General features: G+C 38.2%; 2 protein-coding genes across 2 annotated transcripts; both read right to left on the reverse strand.

Annotated features, from left to right (window-relative positions):
- Positions 1-1,543: 1,543 nt before the first annotated feature.
- Positions 1,544-3,780, reverse strand: LOC144632777 (uncharacterized). The gene is made up of 3 exons (XM_078491502.1): positions 3,674-3,780; positions 2,962-3,124; positions 1,544-2,323 (listed from the first exon to the last, which is right to left on the reverse strand). Exons 1-3 carry the CDS (start codon positions 3,756-3,758, stop codon positions 1,819-1,821), a joined length of 753 nt encoding a protein of 250 aa, XP_078347628.1. The 5' UTR covers positions 3,759-3,780; the 3' UTR covers positions 1,544-1,818.
- Positions 3,781-14,349: 10,569 nt separating this feature from the next.
- On the reverse strand, positions 14,350-17,832 carry LOC144632631 (uncharacterized). The gene is made up of 3 exons (XM_078491313.1): positions 17,726-17,832; positions 15,783-15,945; positions 14,350-15,129 (listed from the first exon to the last, which is right to left on the reverse strand). The coding sequence occupies exons 1-3, from the start codon at positions 17,808-17,810 to the stop codon at positions 14,625-14,627; spliced, it is 753 nt and encodes a 250-aa protein (XP_078347439.1). The 5' UTR covers positions 17,811-17,832; the 3' UTR covers positions 14,350-14,624.
- Positions 17,833-21,519: the final 3,687 nt, after the last annotated feature.

Genomic DNA, 21,519 nt, shown 5'->3' on the forward strand with positions numbered 1-21,519 from the left:
TGATACATTATTATGTCTTACTTGGGCGGTGAGCTCATTATGGAACTCACGTTCACTGAGAACAGCATATTGACCTCGTGGTAGATTCTTATGTACTTGGGTGGTAAGTTCCGTATCGAACTCACGTTAACTAAGAACAGCATTATGACCTTGTGGTAGATTATTATGTCTTACTTTGGTGGTAAGTTAATTTTGCAACTCACGTTATCTGAGAACAGCATATTAACCTCGTGATACATTATGTCTTACTTGGGCGGTGAGTTCCTTATGGAACTCACGTTATTTAAGGGCTGCATATTGACCTCGTGCTAGATTCTATGCCTTACTTGGGTTTTAAGTTCCTCATGTAACTCATGTTATCTGAGTATGTATCACGTGTTCCGGCACCGAAGTACATTTTGGGCGATGTAAAGCTTTTTTTACAAAGCTAAAACTTAGAATTACTTACCTTTATAATTCACAACACTGTAGACACCGAAATAAAAATTGATAGGAGAGTACAATCTTTCTGCTCTCGTAAGCGCTGTCTAGCTGTGTCTGATCCTGTCTGCTCGATTCAACATCGCTTTTCCTTTGCTCACACATAAGCTTAAATGAAAAAAGAACAATTACATTATTTGAAAAACGATGAAATTGAAGATTTGTCCTGGAAGAAAAAGCCAGCTTGTTGTTCCGAGTCCGAGGTTATCTTTTGCGGTTTTATCTCGCAAATGATTGGTCGCGAATCAATAAACATTTCAGAAATTTTCTCTGGTGTTCACGGTTTTACGGGAAAGACTGTAAGAGAAGGAGAATTTGAACGATATTTTGCTAACAAAAAAATTTTAAGATAACGCACCAAAGCTCAATATTATACCAATATATAAGGAATATTTTATATCTTTTTTAAGGATTAGACTTCAAAGAAACACTAACTAGTCATATAGGTTTACAATGTACAGTCAAGCCGACCCATTTTAAGTCATCTACTTCTTTACCAGCAAAGTCAGAGTGTATTTATCATGCCATTAAAGGGGTAGTATCACCTAGATTTAGTGCAATTCGAAAATCCTATATTGGCCTGGCCTTGCTTAAACGTACTTTAGAAGTCCTGAAAATTGTTAAAACGTGGTTTGGGTACAGACTGGTAGGAAAGAAGTGGCCTGAAAACGCCGGCCGACGTTTTCAAATTTGACGGTTTTACTTGGAAGAAAATTTCTTAAAAACCATTGATTGCGGTTTACATCTTTAAGAATGATTTCATACCTTTCTTTTGTTGTTAAAAGGTTGTTTTGCTTAACAATGAGTGCATCCTCGTAATTCTAACAAAATGTACGGGAAACTTAGAAGATTTCTTATGACACTGTCCCTTTAAAGGGCATAAGCCTTAGATAAACTACATAAGAAATTTCCAACAAGCCACAATGATGCAAGGAAACTGAAGAGTTGGTAAGCCGAGTAAAACGTCAGACTTTTATTCTCCGCGACCAATGTTACAGCATCCCACCCAATTCCCATCTCTCCCATAAACCACGAGGGAAAGGACCAATCACAGCACACAACACAATACAAAGGATTGTGATTTTATTTTAATCAGACCAGGTCATGTCAAGTTCAAAAGTTATTTTACACTTCCTTTAGTAACAGCTGAATCTAGACAGCAAACCTTATCGTTTCTACCCTTTTTGGAACCTAACTTTAAACCATACTACAAGCTTTTAATAACTTTAAGTGTTTAATCTAAAATGAGCTCAAAAATGACAAAACGGATGTTACTTCAATACATGTATTCTGTTATACATGTACAGCTTCAGCCATCCTGGGGTCGTGCATCCCCACTTAGTATCGTGTAGTACATCTGGAGCAACCAGAAGTGCCGTGCAGATTAAGGGAGTGAATCCTGCTAGTGACTTCTCTGCAAAACCGAGACCTTTTGCTTGGAACATCCCATTGATCCATTCCAATCCTTATCGCGTTCTGATCCCTCGGGTCATCAACTCCACCTTTCTGAACTCTGTCGGCACCATACAACAGAAGCCAGCGGCGGATGGTAGCAGCACGGCCAACCCAACCATAATGGATGTTTCCTGGTACATCGTAGTTTACACATCGGCCGCAAAGGGTCACAGTACGTGGGCACCGAGATGATGGGCATGAACCTCGACGGAAAGACTGAGTGCACTTATAATCCCATGCTCTGCAGTTAGCAACAAGGCCAGCAAATTTCGTCAGGCATCTGGGCCAAAGAACAGTATTCACCCAGCTGCGACAACGTCTGATTTCCCTGTGGTTCCTGTTCCGGTTCATCTGACGTACCAGCCAAGAAGTGACATCTGGTCCACATCTGTGGCAAATGGAGCACAAAGTTTTAAAAATATTTTGGATTATTGCTGCAGGACAGGGAAAGCATGAGCTATAATCTTACAGAGCCTCTGAGAATAGTGCAGTATGTAATGGGTATATTTGTTTCTGCATGTCTTATCTACATCCTACCCCTTTGTAAAACTGTTGCAAACTGTATTAAATGGCAGTTAAAGGTGTAAATACATCTCTCTTTAAAGACATTCTTTCAACACTTCAAGTTTTTACCTTTTTAAGATTCAAAATATCTCAAAGATCCACGGTTTCCAAAGATTTTTAAACTCTTGCAACGTTTTTTGAACTGTAAGTATAAACCCCTTGGCATGGGTTCAAGAACTTATACAGAGTATACAGAGTGAAGGGCACACAGAACACTATTTTAGCTATATATGAAGACAGTTTTCTGGTTTCTAGGATTCATTACTCTCCAAGGGTTCATTGTTCTCCAGATTTGATATACATGCTCTCCCCTATACCCAAGTTTCAAAATTACCATTCAAAACATTACAACATTGAAAACAATTGATTTAAAGTTTTAATATGCGAAAAAAATTCAAGTAAGCGACAGATTTGAGCTGTGACATTACTAGATTTGAAAATTTAAAAATAAATTCAAGTTACCTCTTGACGGATCTTTTTTCTCTTCCTTCCTCAGTTTCGTCCTCATACAGTCCTTCTTCTACCTCAGTCGTATCATCTATATCCTGGATTCCATCATCAGCCAAACTCATGTCCAGATTGTCCAGCTGATAGCCATTGTTCCACGCGTCAAGCTCCTGAACATCTAAAAAATAAAGGCACGCTTTTGATTTGGGAGATTAATCACACTTCTTTCAGGAAGAAGGACTCCAATATTTTATGCAGCATCTGCTCCCTCAATAAACTCAATATCGAAAAAGATTTTTATAGAAGCTGAAACTAATGCATGTCTTTTTAATTTTCTGGTACTCTGTCACTTTAAAAGCTTTGAAATTCTCCTTAAAGTGTCGACAAACAAAACATTCAGAAACGTTTCGCAAACCGTAACCAATTTGGAGGTTACAATATAGCAATTGTCTTTTCTTCTATGGACTTATATTTTCAATTTTGCTACCTACAATATTGCAAAAGTTGTTTATAGTTTTGAAAAAACTTGATGAAAAAAAAACACTATATAATATACGAGCATAGTAACGAAAACGCATCCATTAAAGTTAGCTGAAGGTTTTTTAATGTTGTTAATGTTAGTTTAAATATTCTTTAATGCTGTTAAAAGTTTTAGTTTCAGTTCATTCATTTTTAATCAGGGAGCATCCAGGAAATGGCTATGAGTTCTGAAACATTTTGCACATACCATCCTCTGTTGAACCAAGATAGCTTTCCCCAAGAGCAATAAGCTTCAGAAGCACCACACATGCTATCAGAATCTTGAATGCCATCACTCTGATCTTCAGTGCACAAAGCAATAAACTAACTGAGAGCTGATGAGCATCTAGATTTTATAACCATTCAAGAATTTTATATTGATGCAAGAATTATATATTGATTTTTAGGGGGTTATATTGACTCAAGGGCATGGATTTAAGAGTATTTTATATTATATCACCTAGGTAAAAAAGGCTCCATGCAAGGAAATAAGACTTCAATACACGCTCACTTGTTCACTCAACCAATGGGAATATACAGATATCAATAGAAAATTGTCATCTGCATTACAATGTTTCAAAAATTATAACCACTTAGAAAAGGTTCTAGAATTCTCAAAGTCCTAAAAATACATTAAGTCCTAAAGATACACGCAAAGTCCAAAAATAGATTACCTTAAAAAATTCTAGTTAACAATAAGTTAGAATTAGCTAAAGACGCTAAAGACGCCCTTCCAAACAAATGAGACTTTTTAAAACAATTTACCGATGAAATTATTATTTCTAATAAAAAGGGAAGATCATGCCGTAATTTGGGGAAAGATCAGTTATCAAGCAGAGTGAGACACTTGAATTGATTCAAGAATTTTTTTAAATATTTAGATTTTGTATTGATTCAAGAATATAAATATCGATTTATGAATATATCATTCAGTTAGCTGAAGGTTAATTTAAGCAACTGTAAGCAAGGGAAAAAATTCTTGACTACTTCTAGTATTTTTGGAGCTGGTCTTGATAATAATATTTATCAGACTTGTTATCTTAAGGATCCTTTTGTTGTTGTGCTGAAACGAACTGAAACAGATAATACAACAGGTGCTATTTTTATTTGTAATAGTAATTGGACTGAGTGGGGGACAATTCACTCATGCAATCAAGCGAGTAACATCAAAATCGCTCGAGCATGATTACTCTCTGAGTTGTACAACACGAGATTCAGTTGCTAATTAATCATATTCCGTGCATCGAAAGTGTTTTTTGTATGAAAAAGCCTAAGGTATATTTGATCAGTTTTACAAACAGTATATAGGAAAACATGAAAAAACAGCAAAAAGAACCCATCTAAGTGCATTTGATTGATGCGCGAATGGCGCAGGCGTCCCATTACGTCCCATTATTTGAAGTTGTTCAAATTGGAACAACTAACATCCCTGTTGTCAAATGTTGTGTCTAAACGCCGATCAATAGCACTACTCCATGGATAATAGGCCGACCAAACTTTAATGTTTATGCACTAAAACCTAGAGATACACAATCCCATAATTCAAACATGCATGTAACTTGACTATTTAAAGTTGCGCTCTGGAACATGTGTTACGTAATCTACGTTACGTAACCTAACTTATTAACACTATAACATCGATGTTTATCAGCAGATGCAATATATGTGTCATCAGAACTAATTCAATTACGCGCTCCTTTACACAAAAGAGTTACAGCAGATATAGGACTACAACTAAATAAAGTAACACTTGAAGTCCAAGATCGAGACGAGTGGAGAACTGTAGAAACCAAGCATCTCCTATGAGCACACGTAACCACCTATTGTATACTGTCAGGTATTGTGCACTGTCAAACCCCAAAATAGCGAACAAAAACCTATAACAAAAGATATTTTCTGGCCTTCATAACCTCGGGATATCCAAACACCGAGAAAAGAGATGAAAATACGACGCGCAGCGAAGTATTTTCATTCGAGGTGTTTGGTATATCTTCTCAATTGAATTAAGAACGGGTTCCAAAACCTCCTTCACGGTTATGATTTTCTTTGTTTCAACTTGATGAATTTTTAATGAGTTTGAGAAGGAATAAAATAAAACTCCAAGCCGAAAATCGACACAAGTGGAGAACTGTAGAAACCAAGCATGGGATTAAAAAAGTAAAGTTTTGCACAAAAGAGTAGTAACAAGACAATGTAATATAAGAATTTATTCCTTCACTTTTACATTCCTTCAAGTACACTAATACCATTTATACTAAAAATACCCCAAACTCCTACATGCAATATTGAGCTATCCAAATAAACAAGATACAACTTGACAGGATCATGCAAGCAGCACCCCCTTCCTTGCCAAAAGATTTCACCCGATTAATTTGATATGAGGTCACTTCATGGCATTGCGGAGGTGTCAAAGAACCTAGAGATACTCAATTCCATAACGAAAACATACATTTTACTTGAGTATTTAAAGTTCTGCTCTGGAACATGGGTTATGTAATATACCTTACATAACCTAACTCGCTTACACTATAATATCAATGTTTATCCACAGATACAATATATCTGTGATCACAACTAATTCAATAAATATACGCGCTTCTTTGCAAAGAAGAGTTACAGCAGTTATAGGACGACAATGAAATCATAGTTTATAGTGAGAAATGGCTAGGAAGCCCAGCAAACATCAAATGAGCAAACAAAGTGGCCAAGGTTTAGGTTGGAAGGTCCATGACAGTGAACATCTTTTGTTTTGCGTTCATATACTATGCAAGAGCTACGTAATCGCAATGTTTTTATTGGTTAGTTGCTTGAGCACAAGTAACCAACTACTGTATGCTGTCAGGTTTTGTGCACTGTCAACTCGCAAAAATTAATGGTAAAACCTATAACAAAGATATTTGCCGGGTTTCATAACTATTTCACTAGCTTTAACTACGATAAATAAAATAAAACTCCAAGCATAAGATCAACACACCAAACATAGGAGCAAGGCGGTTAAATTTTCGGCTGAATTTTGCACAAAAGAGTAGGAACAAGACAGCACTTTGTAGTGTTATCATAATTGTGGCAAGCTGGGCATGCTAACTAATTTGATGATATTGATTTAAGAATATTGTATTGATATACGGATTTATTCATTCACTTTCATATTCCTATATGTACACTTATATCATAGCCTGCGTTACAGACGAACTAAACCCTGGTATACCAGGGTTTAGTTCGTCTGCAACGCAGGCTATTATATCACTGCTGTTAAAAATACTTCGAACTCCTACATGTTATATTAGGCTACCCAAATAAAAAAAAATACAACTTAGCAGAATCATGCAAGCTGCCCCCCTTCTTTGCCACAGATTTCACCCGATTCACTTGATATGAGGTCATTTCATGGCATTGTGTAGAGTGTTGAAATTGTTGAGAGTGTTAAAATTGTTGACAGGTCATCGGCGTGGCGACAAAGACTAATACTTGAAGCTTAACATTCCGTGCGGGATAGGAATGCTATAAACGAACACATAGCGCTTCCAAACATATACAATAACATTATTAGGAATTTTTAGAATCATTAAGAATACTCTAGAAACTATTGTCGCACTTAGAAAGTTCCTTCAAGGTGTTATTTAGTTTTATCACACATCGTGTACATAAACTAAGCAGGACGCCGTTAGACATTTGCATGTTTTTTCTTTGCTAAAGAAAGCACCAATAGTGGCCGAACTGACGTCCAGAACAATATATTTTTAGCCAATGTCAACCCTTTCTAATTCTTTTAACCAAAAAACTTTATGTTACATACATTGCAATTTTTAGTGCGATCTCGGTTCAGTTTTTTAATGCGTTTATTAACTTCATCGAACATCTGTTTCTGAGCCCTTTTTGGGGGGGCATCCCAAACTTCCATTTCAATTCTGATTGCCTCCTGATCCCTTTTATCATCAATAAATCCCTTGGAGACTAAGTGAGCTGCTGTCGTCAGTAGCCAGCGGGGGATGTTAGCAGCACGGCCAACCCATCCATAATGTAAATTTCCTGGTACGTCATAAAATACACAATGGCCACATAGGGTCACAGTGAATTCACATTTCGCAGATGGGCATGGTGGTTGACGAAAGTTCTGAGTGACCTTAAAATCCCATTTTCGTCGATCGCCAACAAGGTTAGCAAATTGTTTTAAACATGAGGGTAAAGGGATGGGCCATTCGCGGCACTTTTGGATTACATCATGGTCCCTGTTCTTCACCATCTGACCCCACAGCCAGCAAGTGACATCTGGTCCACACCAATTGTTTTCACTGTGACAAATTGAACGGACACAAATTCCTTTTATTTATTTTTTTATTAGTTGACAATGTTGTACTAAGGGGATCATAGCACAGTTGAATTAGGATATCATAAAAGTAAAGAGGAAATGAAAGTTAATACACACCATCAAATTAGCAGCCCCTAAACTAAGAGTACTGTGGATAAGACTAGCTAGTAACCTATCTTTGTATTCGTCCAGAAAATTTCAGGTCGTTAAATCTATTAACCATCCATTCCTTTTTAACTCGGAAAATGGCGAAACCATTTCCAAGTTCTCGCGAGCAGGGCCACTTCTTCCCTCCTTCGCTCCTTCGATTCTATTATGCGGCACGACGGTCAAACAATCATTTCTTGGACCACGAAATCATGTTCATTACAGACAAAAACTTTAGTAGAAAAAATTTATTTCCATAACGGCATTTACTCTTGGTGTTAGATATGCTATAAATGTTTCTGTATTTTACAACTTCTCTATGATTGATTCTGTCGCGTATTTTGGTATTCGTGTATTCTGAGTTGATATTTTCTTTAAATTTATCGATCGAGTGCTGCCACTAAAGACTACGGTTATGACGGCTGAGAAGAAATGAAAAAAATCTTGTCAAGTTTTAACTGCGAAAGTGAGTATACACTCTTTGGAAAACAAAGAAGGAGCATTTGGGCTACAGCGCATGGCGGCACCAATAGTAAATATGTGGAGTTTCTACTTCACTGTTCCAGCTGAATTTCGATTCCGCAGGCATTGAAACCGGACAAAGAGAGTTCTAAGACTCTGCTATGTTGTGCGAAGAATGTTTTATGGTTCATTTTAACTCAAAGGTAGCCATGCCGTGTTTGTTAAAGCCATAAAGACCGCCCAAAGTTCCAAGGCCACATATGAGGTCATATAGATCGTGGACTAGATTTGCCGCTTATTGCGACAAGGGCATTCAAAGCAGACAAATCATGAGATCAGTTCTATATTCCAGCTAAAATTGGCTTTTACTCGGTATTCTTTTGTACTAATTACAAACGATTATTGTGTAAAGGCCAATTTAGCTGAAGTAACTGCAAGAAGAAACATGTCAAAATGCAGAGACAAATAAATCACTTCAAGCGCTCATGCGAGAAGACCGTTTTCTTGTTTTTTCGATTTTAGGCGCTCTCCGCTAACTTAAAAATCAGAGTTCTCTGTGATTTGCTAATGTGATCGCTTGCTTTTCCGGTCGACATTCAACAATACATGTTGTCGTTTCGCCCCGCCGTTTCGCGGATTCAGATATTTCACCTGGTTTGCTTGAAATTGAATCAAATGTCGATATAGGACTCTTTTGTTAAGTTTATTTGAGACATGTGTGCTTTTAGAAAGCTATAGTTAAGCTCTTAATCAAATTTTACAATTCATAATTCCATGAAAATTTGTCCTTCTTAGGGGGCGTAGCCAGGATTTTTCGAAGCAGGGGGGGGGGGGGGGGTTCACACTTATACTACACTTACTATGTTACACGCAGGGTACTTAACAGTCTGTCACGTCGACATCCACGTTGTGTTTTTCTAGAAGTGAAATTTTTTGTATGAGCATTCAGAGTCAGGGTTTTCGTTAACATTTTACAGAACAGTATTCAAATGTTTAACTGGCGGACGTGAACGGGAAGGCGCAAACATCAGCGCCGGAGGCACGAACTTCTAGGTGGGGTCCGGGGGCATGCTCCCTCGGAAATATTTCAAATTGGACTCTAAATAGTGCCATTTCCTGCATTCCCTGGATGGTAATTAGTTAAACGGGATGGTCTTTTGGCATTAAAAAAATGCTCACAGAAGTTGTCCGGTTTTTAGTATATATACTAAAAACCGGACAACTTCTGTGAGCATTTTTTTAATGCCAAAAGACCTTCCCGTTCAACTAATTACCATCCAGTACGTCAAGATTGTTGTAATAGCGCAGCCAGTCAGCAAAGGTGCGCATGCCCTTTTCCTCAAATGTGCGCTTACACCCCTCCCACTCCTCCCTTGTAAGCACGAATTGCCCTTTCAACTTCGAAACCCCGCCGGGTAGTCAGGAAGCCCAGGGTAGTCAAGCTTTTCGGGGGAGTCAAACCACTTGTAAGGAAACCACGATTTCTTTGCCTCGCATTCATAAGCCTTAACCCACTTTTCATAGCTTGTTCCAGGCCCAAGGTTGTTGATGATGTCAAGGAAACGAAAGCCCTGAGTGAGCAAGAACATGATTTTGTTACCATTTTTTGCCACTCTGACTTTGCCAGTTGTGTCAGAAAGACATTCTGCGAAGTTGTTTTTCAATCAATTTTTGATCAGATTCAGATCGTAACTGCCAGAGTTAAACCCAACTACAGGAACTTGGTTGCACCATTCCTCGATTTTTCGTTGTTGTGCTTTTAAAAGTAGGCTTACGTCTTCTGGCATAAATTCTGCTCTTACTCGGGCACGGATGTTTTTTCCGCGCCTCTCAAGCTCTTCCATAAACTTGCGGACCAGCTCTGCGGGGTCTCTTTCACAGATGTGGGTGGGCTCTCTTTCAAGGGTGTCCCCTATGCTTACAGAAATCGGCACGTGCGCGTTTTCAATCGTGAGAAATGGAGTTACTTCCTTTCGCTGATTATTATCGCCATAAGACTCAAAATCATACAAGATCGCGTACGGGTAGCAGTGCCATGGCGCTGAGACGTTCTTCGCACGCGTCGAAGGGTCCATTTTTTTTAACATCGCACGCCCAAGCCTCGACAACATGATAGCCAGCCAGTCGTAGCCATCCTGAGCGTTTCATTGTAGCTTTGAATTTGTCTTCGAGTGTTTGATCGTTGCGGACAAAGATTTTGTCACGATCTTGTGGGTAACATTTTATACACCCGTGCCAGTGGCAGCCGTGGTATTGAAATACGGTTTTTGAAATAGGATCGTACCCGTCAACAGGTGCGCGCTCAACCCAACGCTCGCCACCATACCCGCACATTGCGTGGTGAATGTGAATTTTCAGCCTCTTGGATTCTTGGTCAAGCCAACGAAGAGATTCTTTGGAAGCTTGATGGCTTGGAGAAAAAGACTTTTCAAAGCTTGTCTGTGGTTCTTCACCCTTTTCTCCTGGGCAATCGATTATTGTTTTCCTTGGTGGCAAGTTTGATAATGACGTTGAAGGTGGCAAGCTTTTGTAAATTTTGCTTTGCAATGGGTGCATGCATAGGTATTGGCTAACTTTTCAATATTTTTAATGACAAACGCGTGCCCTTCGAAAAGACCAATAGTCAAAATGTTCTTTAAATTAGCTGGAGAGTTTCTTTTTAAATACCATACGACTTTTTCATTTTTTCTCGCACAGGCTCATAAACACGGATGCCGAGCCAATCAGAAAAAGGAACACCCTGATTCAGATGCCTTTCAACTTCATCCAATTCATCAAAAGATGTTTTTAGACAGTCGGTCGGCACAGTTTCGAGTTTAAAAACACTCTTTGCAAGACCTCGGGCTGCTGCTGTGCTTCGATCAATACGCGCTCCTCGGTGCACAGCAATACAACGCCATAGACACAAATTATCAAGATAGGTATCTAGCGCAACCGTCGACCGGCCATGCGCAAGGTTGCGAAGCCAGTCTGGTAAGGGGCCTGTGCCTAACAGCGGTTGTCGGTCAAGCACAACCTTTACATCAACATTAAAAAAGCTCACAAACTTCCACTTTGTAGAAGGTCTTTTTATATTGTCAGAGGCCAGGCGTTTTGTCTCCTGTTCTCTCAACCATTTTTCTGCTGCAGGCAGCTTATTAATCCAAGATGAGCCGTGGTTAATGTAGTAGACAATAACCGTGTAATTATCAATGTTGCGCAACCGATACGAGTAAACATGCCTGATATAAAACGCTGTGTTTACCTTTCCTCGAATATTTTCCATAAAGTTTGGTGTAAGGTCTTTTTCCAGACCTCTGATAAAGCGCCATCGAATAAAACGACGCCCATTCTCCTCCTCCCCATAGTATTCTGCGGTATCAAGAAGATTTAAAATCTCATTCTGATAATTTGTTACCCTCCGATTTTCGTGTGGTACAAAAGGGTCAAATTCATTTTGAATGTTCTTCCTTTTTTGCTTCTTCTTTTTCTTACGACGAAGTCTCTGAGGTGGTTTTGGGTGATACTTTTGTGAAAGCAACGGTTTAAGCAAACGCTCTTGCACTTCAAGAGGGATGGGCTCATCCAGTATATTACGGACAACTTCACGAAGTGGGTCCGTCATTTGAGGCATTCGCTCAATTTGTTGCTCAACAAACTCGTCAAACTGTCTCGCTTTGTCCGACGGCATTTCGCTGAAAGACTTGTACATGGTAATAACAAATGTTCAATTGACATTCCGCGTTTCGCGAGGCTTTCGCGCCGAGCGAGCAAGCCGGCCAAGCGAGCTAGCCGGCCTCGCGAGCCGAGAAGAAAAGGTTTATTTTTTAGTTTTATTGAAAAAATAAATGAAATTAGGAGGTGGTATTTGTGGAACCCTCTCTTTACTACTACGTTATCGGAGAACAGCACATTGACATCGTGTTAGATTAGACTATTATGTCTTACTTGGGTGGTGAGTTCCTTGTCGAACTCGTGTTATTTAAGAGAAGCATATTGACCTCGTGTCACGTTATTATGTCTTACTTGGGTGGTGAGTTCCTTACGGAACTCATGTTATCTGAGGGCAGCATATTGACCTCGTGCTAGATTTTATGTCCTACTTTGGTGGTGAGTTCCTTATGGAACTCACGTTATCTGAAACTGCATATTGACCCCGTGGTAGATTAATATGTCTTTCTTGGGCAGTAAGTTTCTTATAAAACTCATGTTATCTGAGAACAGCATATTTACCTCGTGATACATTATCATGTCTTACTTGGGTAGTAAGTTCCTTATGGAACTCACGTTATCTTTGAACAGCATATTGACCCCGTGGTAAATTCTCATATCTGACTTGGGTGGTAAGTTTCTTATACAACTCATGTTAGCTGTAAACAGCATATTAACCTCGTGATTCATTATTATGTCTTAGTTGGGTTGTAAGTTCCGTATCGAACTCACGTTAACTAAGAACAGCATTATGACCTTGTGGTAGATTATTATGTCTTACTTTGGTGGTAAGTTAATTTTGCAACTCACGTTATCTGAGAACAGCATATTAACATCGTGATACATTATTATGTCTAACTTGGGCGGTGAGTTCCTTATGAAACTCACGTTCACTGAGAACAGCATATTGACTTCGTGCCACATTATTATGTCTTACTTGGGTGGTGAGTTCAATTCCTTACGGAACTCATGTTATGTAAGGGCTGCATATTGACCTCGTGCTAGATTCTATGCCTTACTTGGGTTTTAAGTTCCTCATGTAACTCATGTTATCTGAGTATGTATCACGTGTTCCGGCACCGAAGTACATTTTGGGCGATGTAAAGCTTTTTTTACAAAGCTAAAACTTAGAATTACTTACCTTTATAATTCACAACACTGTAGACACCGAAATAAAAATTGATAGGAGAGTACAATTTTTCTGCTCTCGTAAGCGCTGTCTAGCTGTGTCTGATCCTGTCTGCTCGATTCAACATCGCTTTTCCTTTGCTCACACATAAGCTTAAATGAAAAAAGAACAATTACATTATTTGAAAAACGATGAAATTGAAGATTTGTCCTGGAAGAAAAAGCCAGCTTGTTGTTCCGAGTCCGAGGTTATCTTTTGCGGTTTTATCTCGCAAATGATTGGTCGCCAATCAATAAACATTTCAGAAATTTTCTCTGGTGTTCACGGTTTTACGGGAAAGACTGTAAGAGAAGGAGAATTTGAACGATATTTTGCTAACAAAAAAATTTTAAGATAACGCACCAAAGCTCAATATTATACCAATATGTAAGGAATATTTTATATCTTTTTTAAGGATTAGACTTCAAAGAAACACTAACTAGTCATATAGGTTTACAATGTACAGTCAAGCCGACCCATTTTAAGTCATCTACTTCTTTACCAGCAAAGTCAGAATGTAATGATCATGCCATTAAAGGGGTAGTATCACCTAGATTTAGTGCAATTCGAAAATCCTATGAAGGTGTTGGTATGAATTTTAAATCCACTTATATTGGCCTGGCCTTGCTTAAACGTACTTTAGAAGTCCTGAAAATTGTTAAAACGTGGTTTGGGTACAGACTGGTAGGAAAGAAGTGGCCTGAAAACGCCGGCCGACGTTTTCAAATTTGACGGTTTTAGTTGGAAGAAAATTTCTTAAAAACCATTGATTGCGGTTTACATCTTGAAGAATGATTTCATACCTTTCTTTTGTTGTTAAAAGGTTGTTTTGCTTATCAATGAGTGCATCCTCGTAATTCTAACAAAATGTACGGGAAACTTAGAAGATTTCTTATGACACTGTCCCTTTAAAGGGCATAAGCCTTAGATAAACTACATAAGAAATTTCCAACAAGCCACAATGATGCAAGGAAACTGAAGAGTTGGTAAGCCGAGTAAAACGTCAGACTTTTATTCTCCGCGACCAATGTTACAGCATCCCACCCAATTCCCATCTCTCCCAAGTGGAATAAATCACGAGGGAAAGGATCAATCATAGCGCACAACACAATGCAAAGGATTGTGATTTTATTTTAATCAGACCAGGTCATGTCAAGTTCAAAATTTATTTTACACTTCCTTTAGTAACAGCTGAATCTAGACAGCAAACCTTATCGTTTCTACCCTTTTTGGAACCTAACTTTAAACTATACTACAAGCTTTTAATAACTTTAAGTGTTTAATCTAAAATGAGTTCAAAAATGACAAAACGGATGTTACTTCAATACATGTATTCTGTTATACATGTACAGCTTCAGCCATCCTGGGGTCGTGCATTCCCACTTAGTATCGTGTAGAACATCTGGAGCAACCAGAAGTGCCGTGCAGATTAAGGGAGCGAATCCTGCTAGTGACTTCTCTGCAAAACCGAGACCTTTTGCTTGGAACATCCCATTGATCCATTCCAATCCTGATCGCGTTCTGATCCCTCGGGTCATCAACTCCACCTTTCTGAACTCTGTCGGCACCATACAACAGAAGCCAGCGGCGGATGGTAGCAGCACGGCCAACCCAACCATAATGGATGTTTCCTGGTACATCGTAGTTTACACATCGGCCGCAAAGGGTCACAGTACGTGGGCACCGAGATGATGGGCATGAACCTCGACGGAAAGACTGAGTGCACTTATAATCCCATGCTCTGCAGTTAGCAACAAGGCCAGCAAATTTCGTCAGGCATCTGGGCCAAAGAACAGTATTGACCCAGCTGCGACAACGTCTGATTTCCCTGTGGTTCCTGTTCCGGTTCATCTGACGTAGCAGCCAAGAAGTGACATCTGGTCCACATCTGTGGCAAATGAAGCACAAAGTTTTAAAAATATTTTGGATTATTGCTGCAGGACAGGGAAAGCATGAGCTATAATCTTACAGAGCCTCTGAGAATAGTGCAGTATGTAATGGGGTATATTTGTTTCTGCATGTCTTATCTACATGCTACCCCTTTGTAAAACTGTTGCAAACTGTATTAAATGGCAGTTAATGGTGTAAATACATCTCTCTTTAAAGACATTCTTACAACACTTCAAGTTTTTACCTTTTTAAGATTCAAAATATCTCAAAGATCCAGAGTTTCCAAAGATTTTTGAATCTCTTGCAACGATTTCTGAACTGTAAGTATAAAGTCCTTGGCACGGGTTCAAGAACTTATACAGAGTATACAATGGTGCCAATTCGGTGAAGGGCATATAGAACACTATTTTAGCTATATATGAAGACAGTCTTCTGGTTTCTAGGATTCATTACTCTCCAAGGGTTCATTGTTCTCCAGATTTGATATACATGCTCTCCCCTATACCCAAATTTCAAAATTACCATTCAAAACATTACAACATTGAAAACAATGGATTTAAAGTTTTAATATGCGAAAAAAAATTCAAGTAAGCGGCAGATTTGAGATGTGACATTACTAGATTTGAAAATTTAAAAATAAATTCAAATTACCTCTTAACGGATCTTTTTTCTCTTCCTTCCTCAGTTTCGTCCTCATACAGTCCTTCTTTTACCTCAGTCGTATCATCTATATCCTGGACTCCATCATCAGCCAAACTCATGTCCAGATTGTCCAGCTGATAGCCATTGTTCCACGCGTCAAGCTCCTGAACATCTAAAAAATGAAGGCACGCTTTTGATTTGGGAGATTCATCACACTTCTTTCAGGAAAGAAGGGCTCCAATATTTTATGCAGCATCCGCTCCCTCAATAAACTCAATATCGAAGAAGATTTTTATAGAAGCTGAAACTAATGCATGTCTCTTTAATTTAATGGTACTCTGTCACTTTAAAGGCTTTGAAATGCTCCTTAAAGTTTCGACAAACAAAACATTTAGAAACCTTTTGCAAATCATAACCAATTTGGACGTTACAATATAGCAATTGTCTTTTCGTCTATACATTTTGAGGGTCCTGAAGGGATAAAATGGGAACTGGGATTTGCCTATTTTTACTGGGATTCACATATGTTTTCACTGGGAAAATGGGATTTGGGTCACTGGGACTGGGATTCACAAACGAAAAATGGGAATGGGAAGCACTTCAGAACATGAAAAAACATATATATTTCACACTCAATAATATTCCTTAAGGCATAGTTACAATGTTGAAAACTCTGAAACGAAACCAAGGCCTGCAATTAAGTGTCGATCAATTTTTGTGTCAGTAGTTACTCACCAAAACAGCTATGACTTGGCATGCTTAAACTAACAAAATACAATATGGTCGAACACATCTTCGTACCCAGGTTCTTTGGTCCCTGTAACCAGCATTCAGGAAACGAGCGACCGTTGAAAGTTCTGATTGGAAGTCCGAAAATATCGGACTTCCGGTTGAATAACATGTGCTTAGCTTTCAAAAGCATGAATCGACGAACTTCTTGGTGTTTTACTTCCGGCCATTTTTATTGTTTTCAAAATCAATCAAAATCGATCCTGCGACAGAACTTTCGAGAGTCGCTTGTTTCGTCAAGCTTACGCAGTAGGGAACGAAGACTCGAGGTACGAGATTTGGCGGAACTCACCAAAAGAACTGGAGAAAACATTGATTCGAATGTGTGGAGTTGAGAATGTCAGAAAACGAAGGGGATTTACCGATTTTAGCGTGGATATTTTATATAGACTTAGTTGACCCAGGAATTTTCACACAAGGCGCCATTCGTTCTCCGGACTTACGAACAAATAGAAATGTTTAATAAAAGTGATAGTTAGTCGTTTTCACGAGTCAGGGTAATCGAACGAGTAGTTGCATTTGAGAAAGGCTCAGTGAATCAGTAAATATCAATTTATTTCAAATTCTCTTTTAGGCAAACGAACAAATGAATAAATGAAAAGTAATGTACTCAACAGCATTGATAACTTGCAGAAATAAAAACGTAATTTAGGACAATTAAAACAACACAACTATTGCACGTATAGTGCGTTCAAGCCCAGATTTTCCATTCACTGGGATTTACAAAAATTTCATCACTGGGACTGGGATTTGAGCAAAAAATAGGCTGGGAAATGGGATTTGGGAAAAATTTTGGCTGGGAAATGGGATTTAGAACCCCCCCTTCAGGACCCTCTATTTTCAATTTTGCTACCTACAATATTGCATAATTTGTTTATAGTTTTGATCTGTGAACTCAGAATTTTTTTCTGAGTTCATTCTCTCCACACATGAATCCATTATTATTATTTATGTTTTGAAAAAAATTGATAAAAAAAACGTTCGATTACATACAACCAAATTAAAGAAAACGCAACCTTTTAAGTTAGTTAAAGGCTTTTTATGTTGTTAATGTTAGTTTAAAAGGTTCTTTAGTGCTGTTAAAGGTTTTAGTTTCAGTTTATTCATTTTTACCAGGGAGCATCGAGGACATCGCTATGAGTTCTGAAACATTTTGCACATACCCTCCTTTGTAGAACCAAGATTGCTTTCCCCCAGTGCGACAAGCTTCAGAAGCAGCACACATGCTATCAGAATCTTGAATGCCATCACTCTGATCCTCAGTGCAGGAAGCACTAAACTATCTGAGAGCTGATGAGCATCTGGATTTTATAACCATTCAAGAATGTTATATTGATGCAAGAATTCTATATTGATATTAGGCTGTTATATTTGTCCAACGGTATGGATTTAAGAGTATTTTATATCACATCATAGGTAAAAAAAGCTCCACGCAAGGAAATAAGACTTCAATACTCGTTCACTTAACCAATGAGACTATGCAGATATCAATAGAACATTTTCACCTACATTGCAATGTTGCAAAAACTATAACTACTTAAAAAATGTTCTAGAATTCTCAGTCCTAAAAATACATCAAAGTCCTTAAAATACATACCAAGTCCTAAAATAGATTTCCTTAACAAATTCTAGTTAACAATAAGTAAGAATTAGCTATAAACGCCTTCCGAAACAAATGAGTTTTGAGAGACTTTTTAAAACTATTTACAGATGAAATAATTATTTCTAATAAAAAGGGAAGATCATGCTATAATTTGGGGGAAGATCAGTTACCCAGCAGAGTGGAAGACTTGAATTGATTCAAGGATGTTGTTAAAGATATCGATTTTGTATTGAGTTAAGAATACAAATATGGATTTGAGAATATATCATTTAGCTAGCTGAAGGCTAATTTAAGCAACTCTAAGCAAGAGAAGAACTCTTAGCTACTTGCAGTATATTGCAGCTGGCCCTGAAAATATTTATCAGACCTGTTATCTTGAGGATCCTTTTCTTGTTGTGCTGAAACGAACTGAAGCATAATACAGCAGGTGCTATTCTTATTTGTAATAATAATTGGACTGAGTGGGGTACAATTCATCTGTAATTAGGCGAGTAATTTCAAACGCGGCCGAGCGCGCAGCGTTAGACAGAATTCAAATTACGAGCATGATTACTCTCTGAATTGTACAAAACCAGGTCGTTAATCGTATCTATAGCAATTTTCCTGGATCGAAAGTGTTTTTTGTCTGAAAACGCCGAAGGATTATTGGATTAGTTTGACGTTGTTCAAATTGGAACAACTAATGAAACATTCCTGTTGTCAACTATTGTTTCTAAACGCGGATAAATAACACTACTCCCTGGATAAAAGGCAGACCAAGCTTAAAAATGTTTATGCATTAAACCTAAAAATACATAATTCAAGCATGCATGTAACTTGACTACCGGTATTTAAAGTTGCGCTATGGGACGTGTGTTATGTAATCTACCTTACATAAACTAACTCGCTTACACTATAATATCAATGTTATCAGCAGATACAATATATGTGCTATCACAACTAATTTTATTACGTGCTCCTTTCCAGCAGAGAGTTACAGCAGATATAGGACTACAATTGAATAAGATAACACTCGAAGTTCAAGATCGAGACGAGTGGAGAACTGTAGAAACCAAACATCTCCTATGAGCACACGTAACCACCTATTGTATGCTGTCAGGTGTTGTGCACTGTCACCCAAAAATAGCGAACAAAAACCTATGACCAAAGATATTTTCTGGCCTTCTTAACCTCGGGATATCCAAAACTAAGACAAGAGTTAAAAAGGTGTTTGGATAGCCGATGAAACACCGTCCCGAGTGTTTGGTATATCTTCTCAATCGAAAAAAACTACCAAGTAAACGCAGAAATTAAATTGTTAAAATTTATGCTTATTAAGAACGGGTTTAAAAACCTTGTTCACGGTTATGATTTTTGCGATTTATTTAATTTTTTTGATTTTCTTTGTTTTTAGAAGAAATAAAATAAAACTCCAAGCCTAAAATCGACATAAGTGGAGAACTGTAGAAACCAAGCATGGGATCAAAGGAGTAAAGTTTTGCACAAAATAATAGTAAAGACAACAATTTGTGATACGAATTTATTCATTCACTTTAACATTCCTTCAATTACACTTACACCACTTATACTAAAAATACCCCAAACTCCTACATGCAATATTGGGCTATCCAAATAAACAAGATACAACTTGACAGGATCATGCAAGCAGCATCCCCTTCCTTACCAACAAGTTTCACCCAATTCATTTGATATGAGGTCACTTCGTGGCGTTGCGGAGGTGACAAACAACCTCTGAAAGATACTCAATTCCATAATTCAAACATGCATGTTACTTGAGCATTTAAAGTTCTGCTCTGGGACATGGGTTACGGTAATGTACCTTACATAACCTAACTCGCTTACACTATAATATCAATATTTATCAGCAGATACAATATATGTGTTGTCACAACTAATTTAATAAGTATACGTGCTTCGTCGCACAAACGATAGATTTACCTTCACAAGCTAAGAAAGATGGCTTGTACAGCTTGAACAGCAGCTTTTATAGGATTTTTACATTGCTGTTGTTAGTGTTGTCTGATTGCTCTTTAAGAGGAAGGGGAGACCTTGTAAACACATTGCCACTGAACACCGCGGCAGAACGTCTACGCATGCGCTGAATTTAGCACTTCCGGTCATCTTTCCAGTCACTCAACGGGCTTCACTCGCTAGTCGCTACGCTTTCGGTTCAAGGTCAGTCGTGGCCCACGTTTTAGTTGTTTTGCTTTGTGAATTGCGGTGTTTTAATCTGCTGTCATGGATTACAAACTAAATATGACCAAAACAATACTCGATAGATTTAGAAAAGGTAAGTCGTGGATTCGCTGAATTTGAGCAGCAGATGAGCTTAAAGCTGATTTCCAGTCCGTACTGCGCAGACTCGGGGTTTGTTTACGTTTTTATTTTGAATTCGTTGAAACGTTACACTTCGGTGACAGCATACATGACGTTTTTTAGTCCGCCATTACAGTTCGTTTCGTTCAAGAAGTTCCGATGAGCTAAAACGTCGGTTTGAAATAGCGTCAAGGTTCTTCTACTCGTTATTATTTGTTCTGCAAGGATATCTGGCGTTAATAATGAAGAAAAAGGTAAGTTTGTCGCGGAATTTTTAGTTTTGCTTGTAAACATTCCCTTCGTGTGGGCTCACATAAACATTGCAGCCGAGATTGCGCAGTACGGACTGGAATTCATCTTTAAACAAGCTTTGGTTTATCACACAAGGCGAGAAGGCAGAGTTTTACTTGCTAGTTTTTCTTGATCGATTAACCTTGACTAAATTCATACTTTCCTATCCAGTAATTGGTTGCACGTTTGTGTATTTTTTTTAGCTTTAATTGTTTTCAGTTCTACATTTATTTAACCTAACACTTCGGCCTAAAAAATGACAGCACGCCGTCGCTTCGTTTGTTTTTCGTTCAGCAGAGGTATAAAAACTTTTTAAAGTTTTTATTTTTAAATAACACCCGGTAGTGAGGTCCGATTTTTAATTATTCGGTTTTTGGTTTAAAGCAAGTTTTTAAACTAGACTTTGATTCTGTTTTTCCTTTTAGATTGAGGAGAGATAACCGGTACGATAGTTTGAAAGTTTGGTAAATTGAACGCCATGTGCGAATCTGCAAGTTTCATGTTCGCTCGTGAGGCAGCCACACGGACTGGAAATGTGGAAAACATCCGCAAAATAGACGAATATTTGACCTTGTGAGGAGGATTAAGAAAATCAAATTGCCTTTGTCTTGAATGGAAACACAATTTAAACTTGTTTAGCTTCTCGGCTAACAGCTTTCAATCCAGCAAAAACTCCAGGTAGTCCGGGAGTATCGAAGACTCAATTCATTCATGTTGAACCAAGCAAACACTGAGCAAATGTTGTTT

This window comes from Oculina patagonica, chromosome 12 (assembly GCF_052425735.1).
Source record: "Oculina patagonica isolate OP01 chromosome 12, crgOcupat, whole genome shotgun sequence".
Lineage (NCBI taxonomy): Eukaryota > Metazoa > Cnidaria > Anthozoa > Scleractinia > Oculinidae > Oculina > Oculina patagonica.

Excerpts from the sequence above, each read along its gene's own strand:
- LOC144632777 (XM_078491502.1), bottom strand. The coding sequence starts at position 3,758 with ATGGCATTCAAGATTCTGATAGCATGTGTGGTGCTTCTGAAGCTTATT. Across the intron at positions 3,125-3,673 it reads TCTTGGTTCAACAGAGGATG|ATGTTCAGGAGCTTGACGCG; the intron begins GTATGTGCAAAA and ends TTTATTTTTTAG. Across the intron at positions 2,324-2,961 it reads GAAAAAAGATCCGTCAAGAG|ATGTGGACCAGATGTCACTT; the intron begins GTAACTTGAATT and ends CATTTGCCACAG.
- LOC144632631 (XM_078491313.1), bottom strand. The coding sequence starts at position 17,810 with ATGGCATTCAAGATTCTGATAGCATGTGTGCTGCTTCTGAAGCTTGTC. Across the intron at positions 15,946-17,725 it reads TCTTGGTTCTACAAAGGAGG|ATGTTCAGGAGCTTGACGCG; the intron begins GTATGTGCAAAA and ends TTCATTTTTTAG. Across the intron at positions 15,130-15,782 it reads GAAAAAAGATCCGTTAAGAG|ATGTGGACCAGATGTCACTT; the intron begins GTAATTTGAATT and ends CATTTGCCACAG.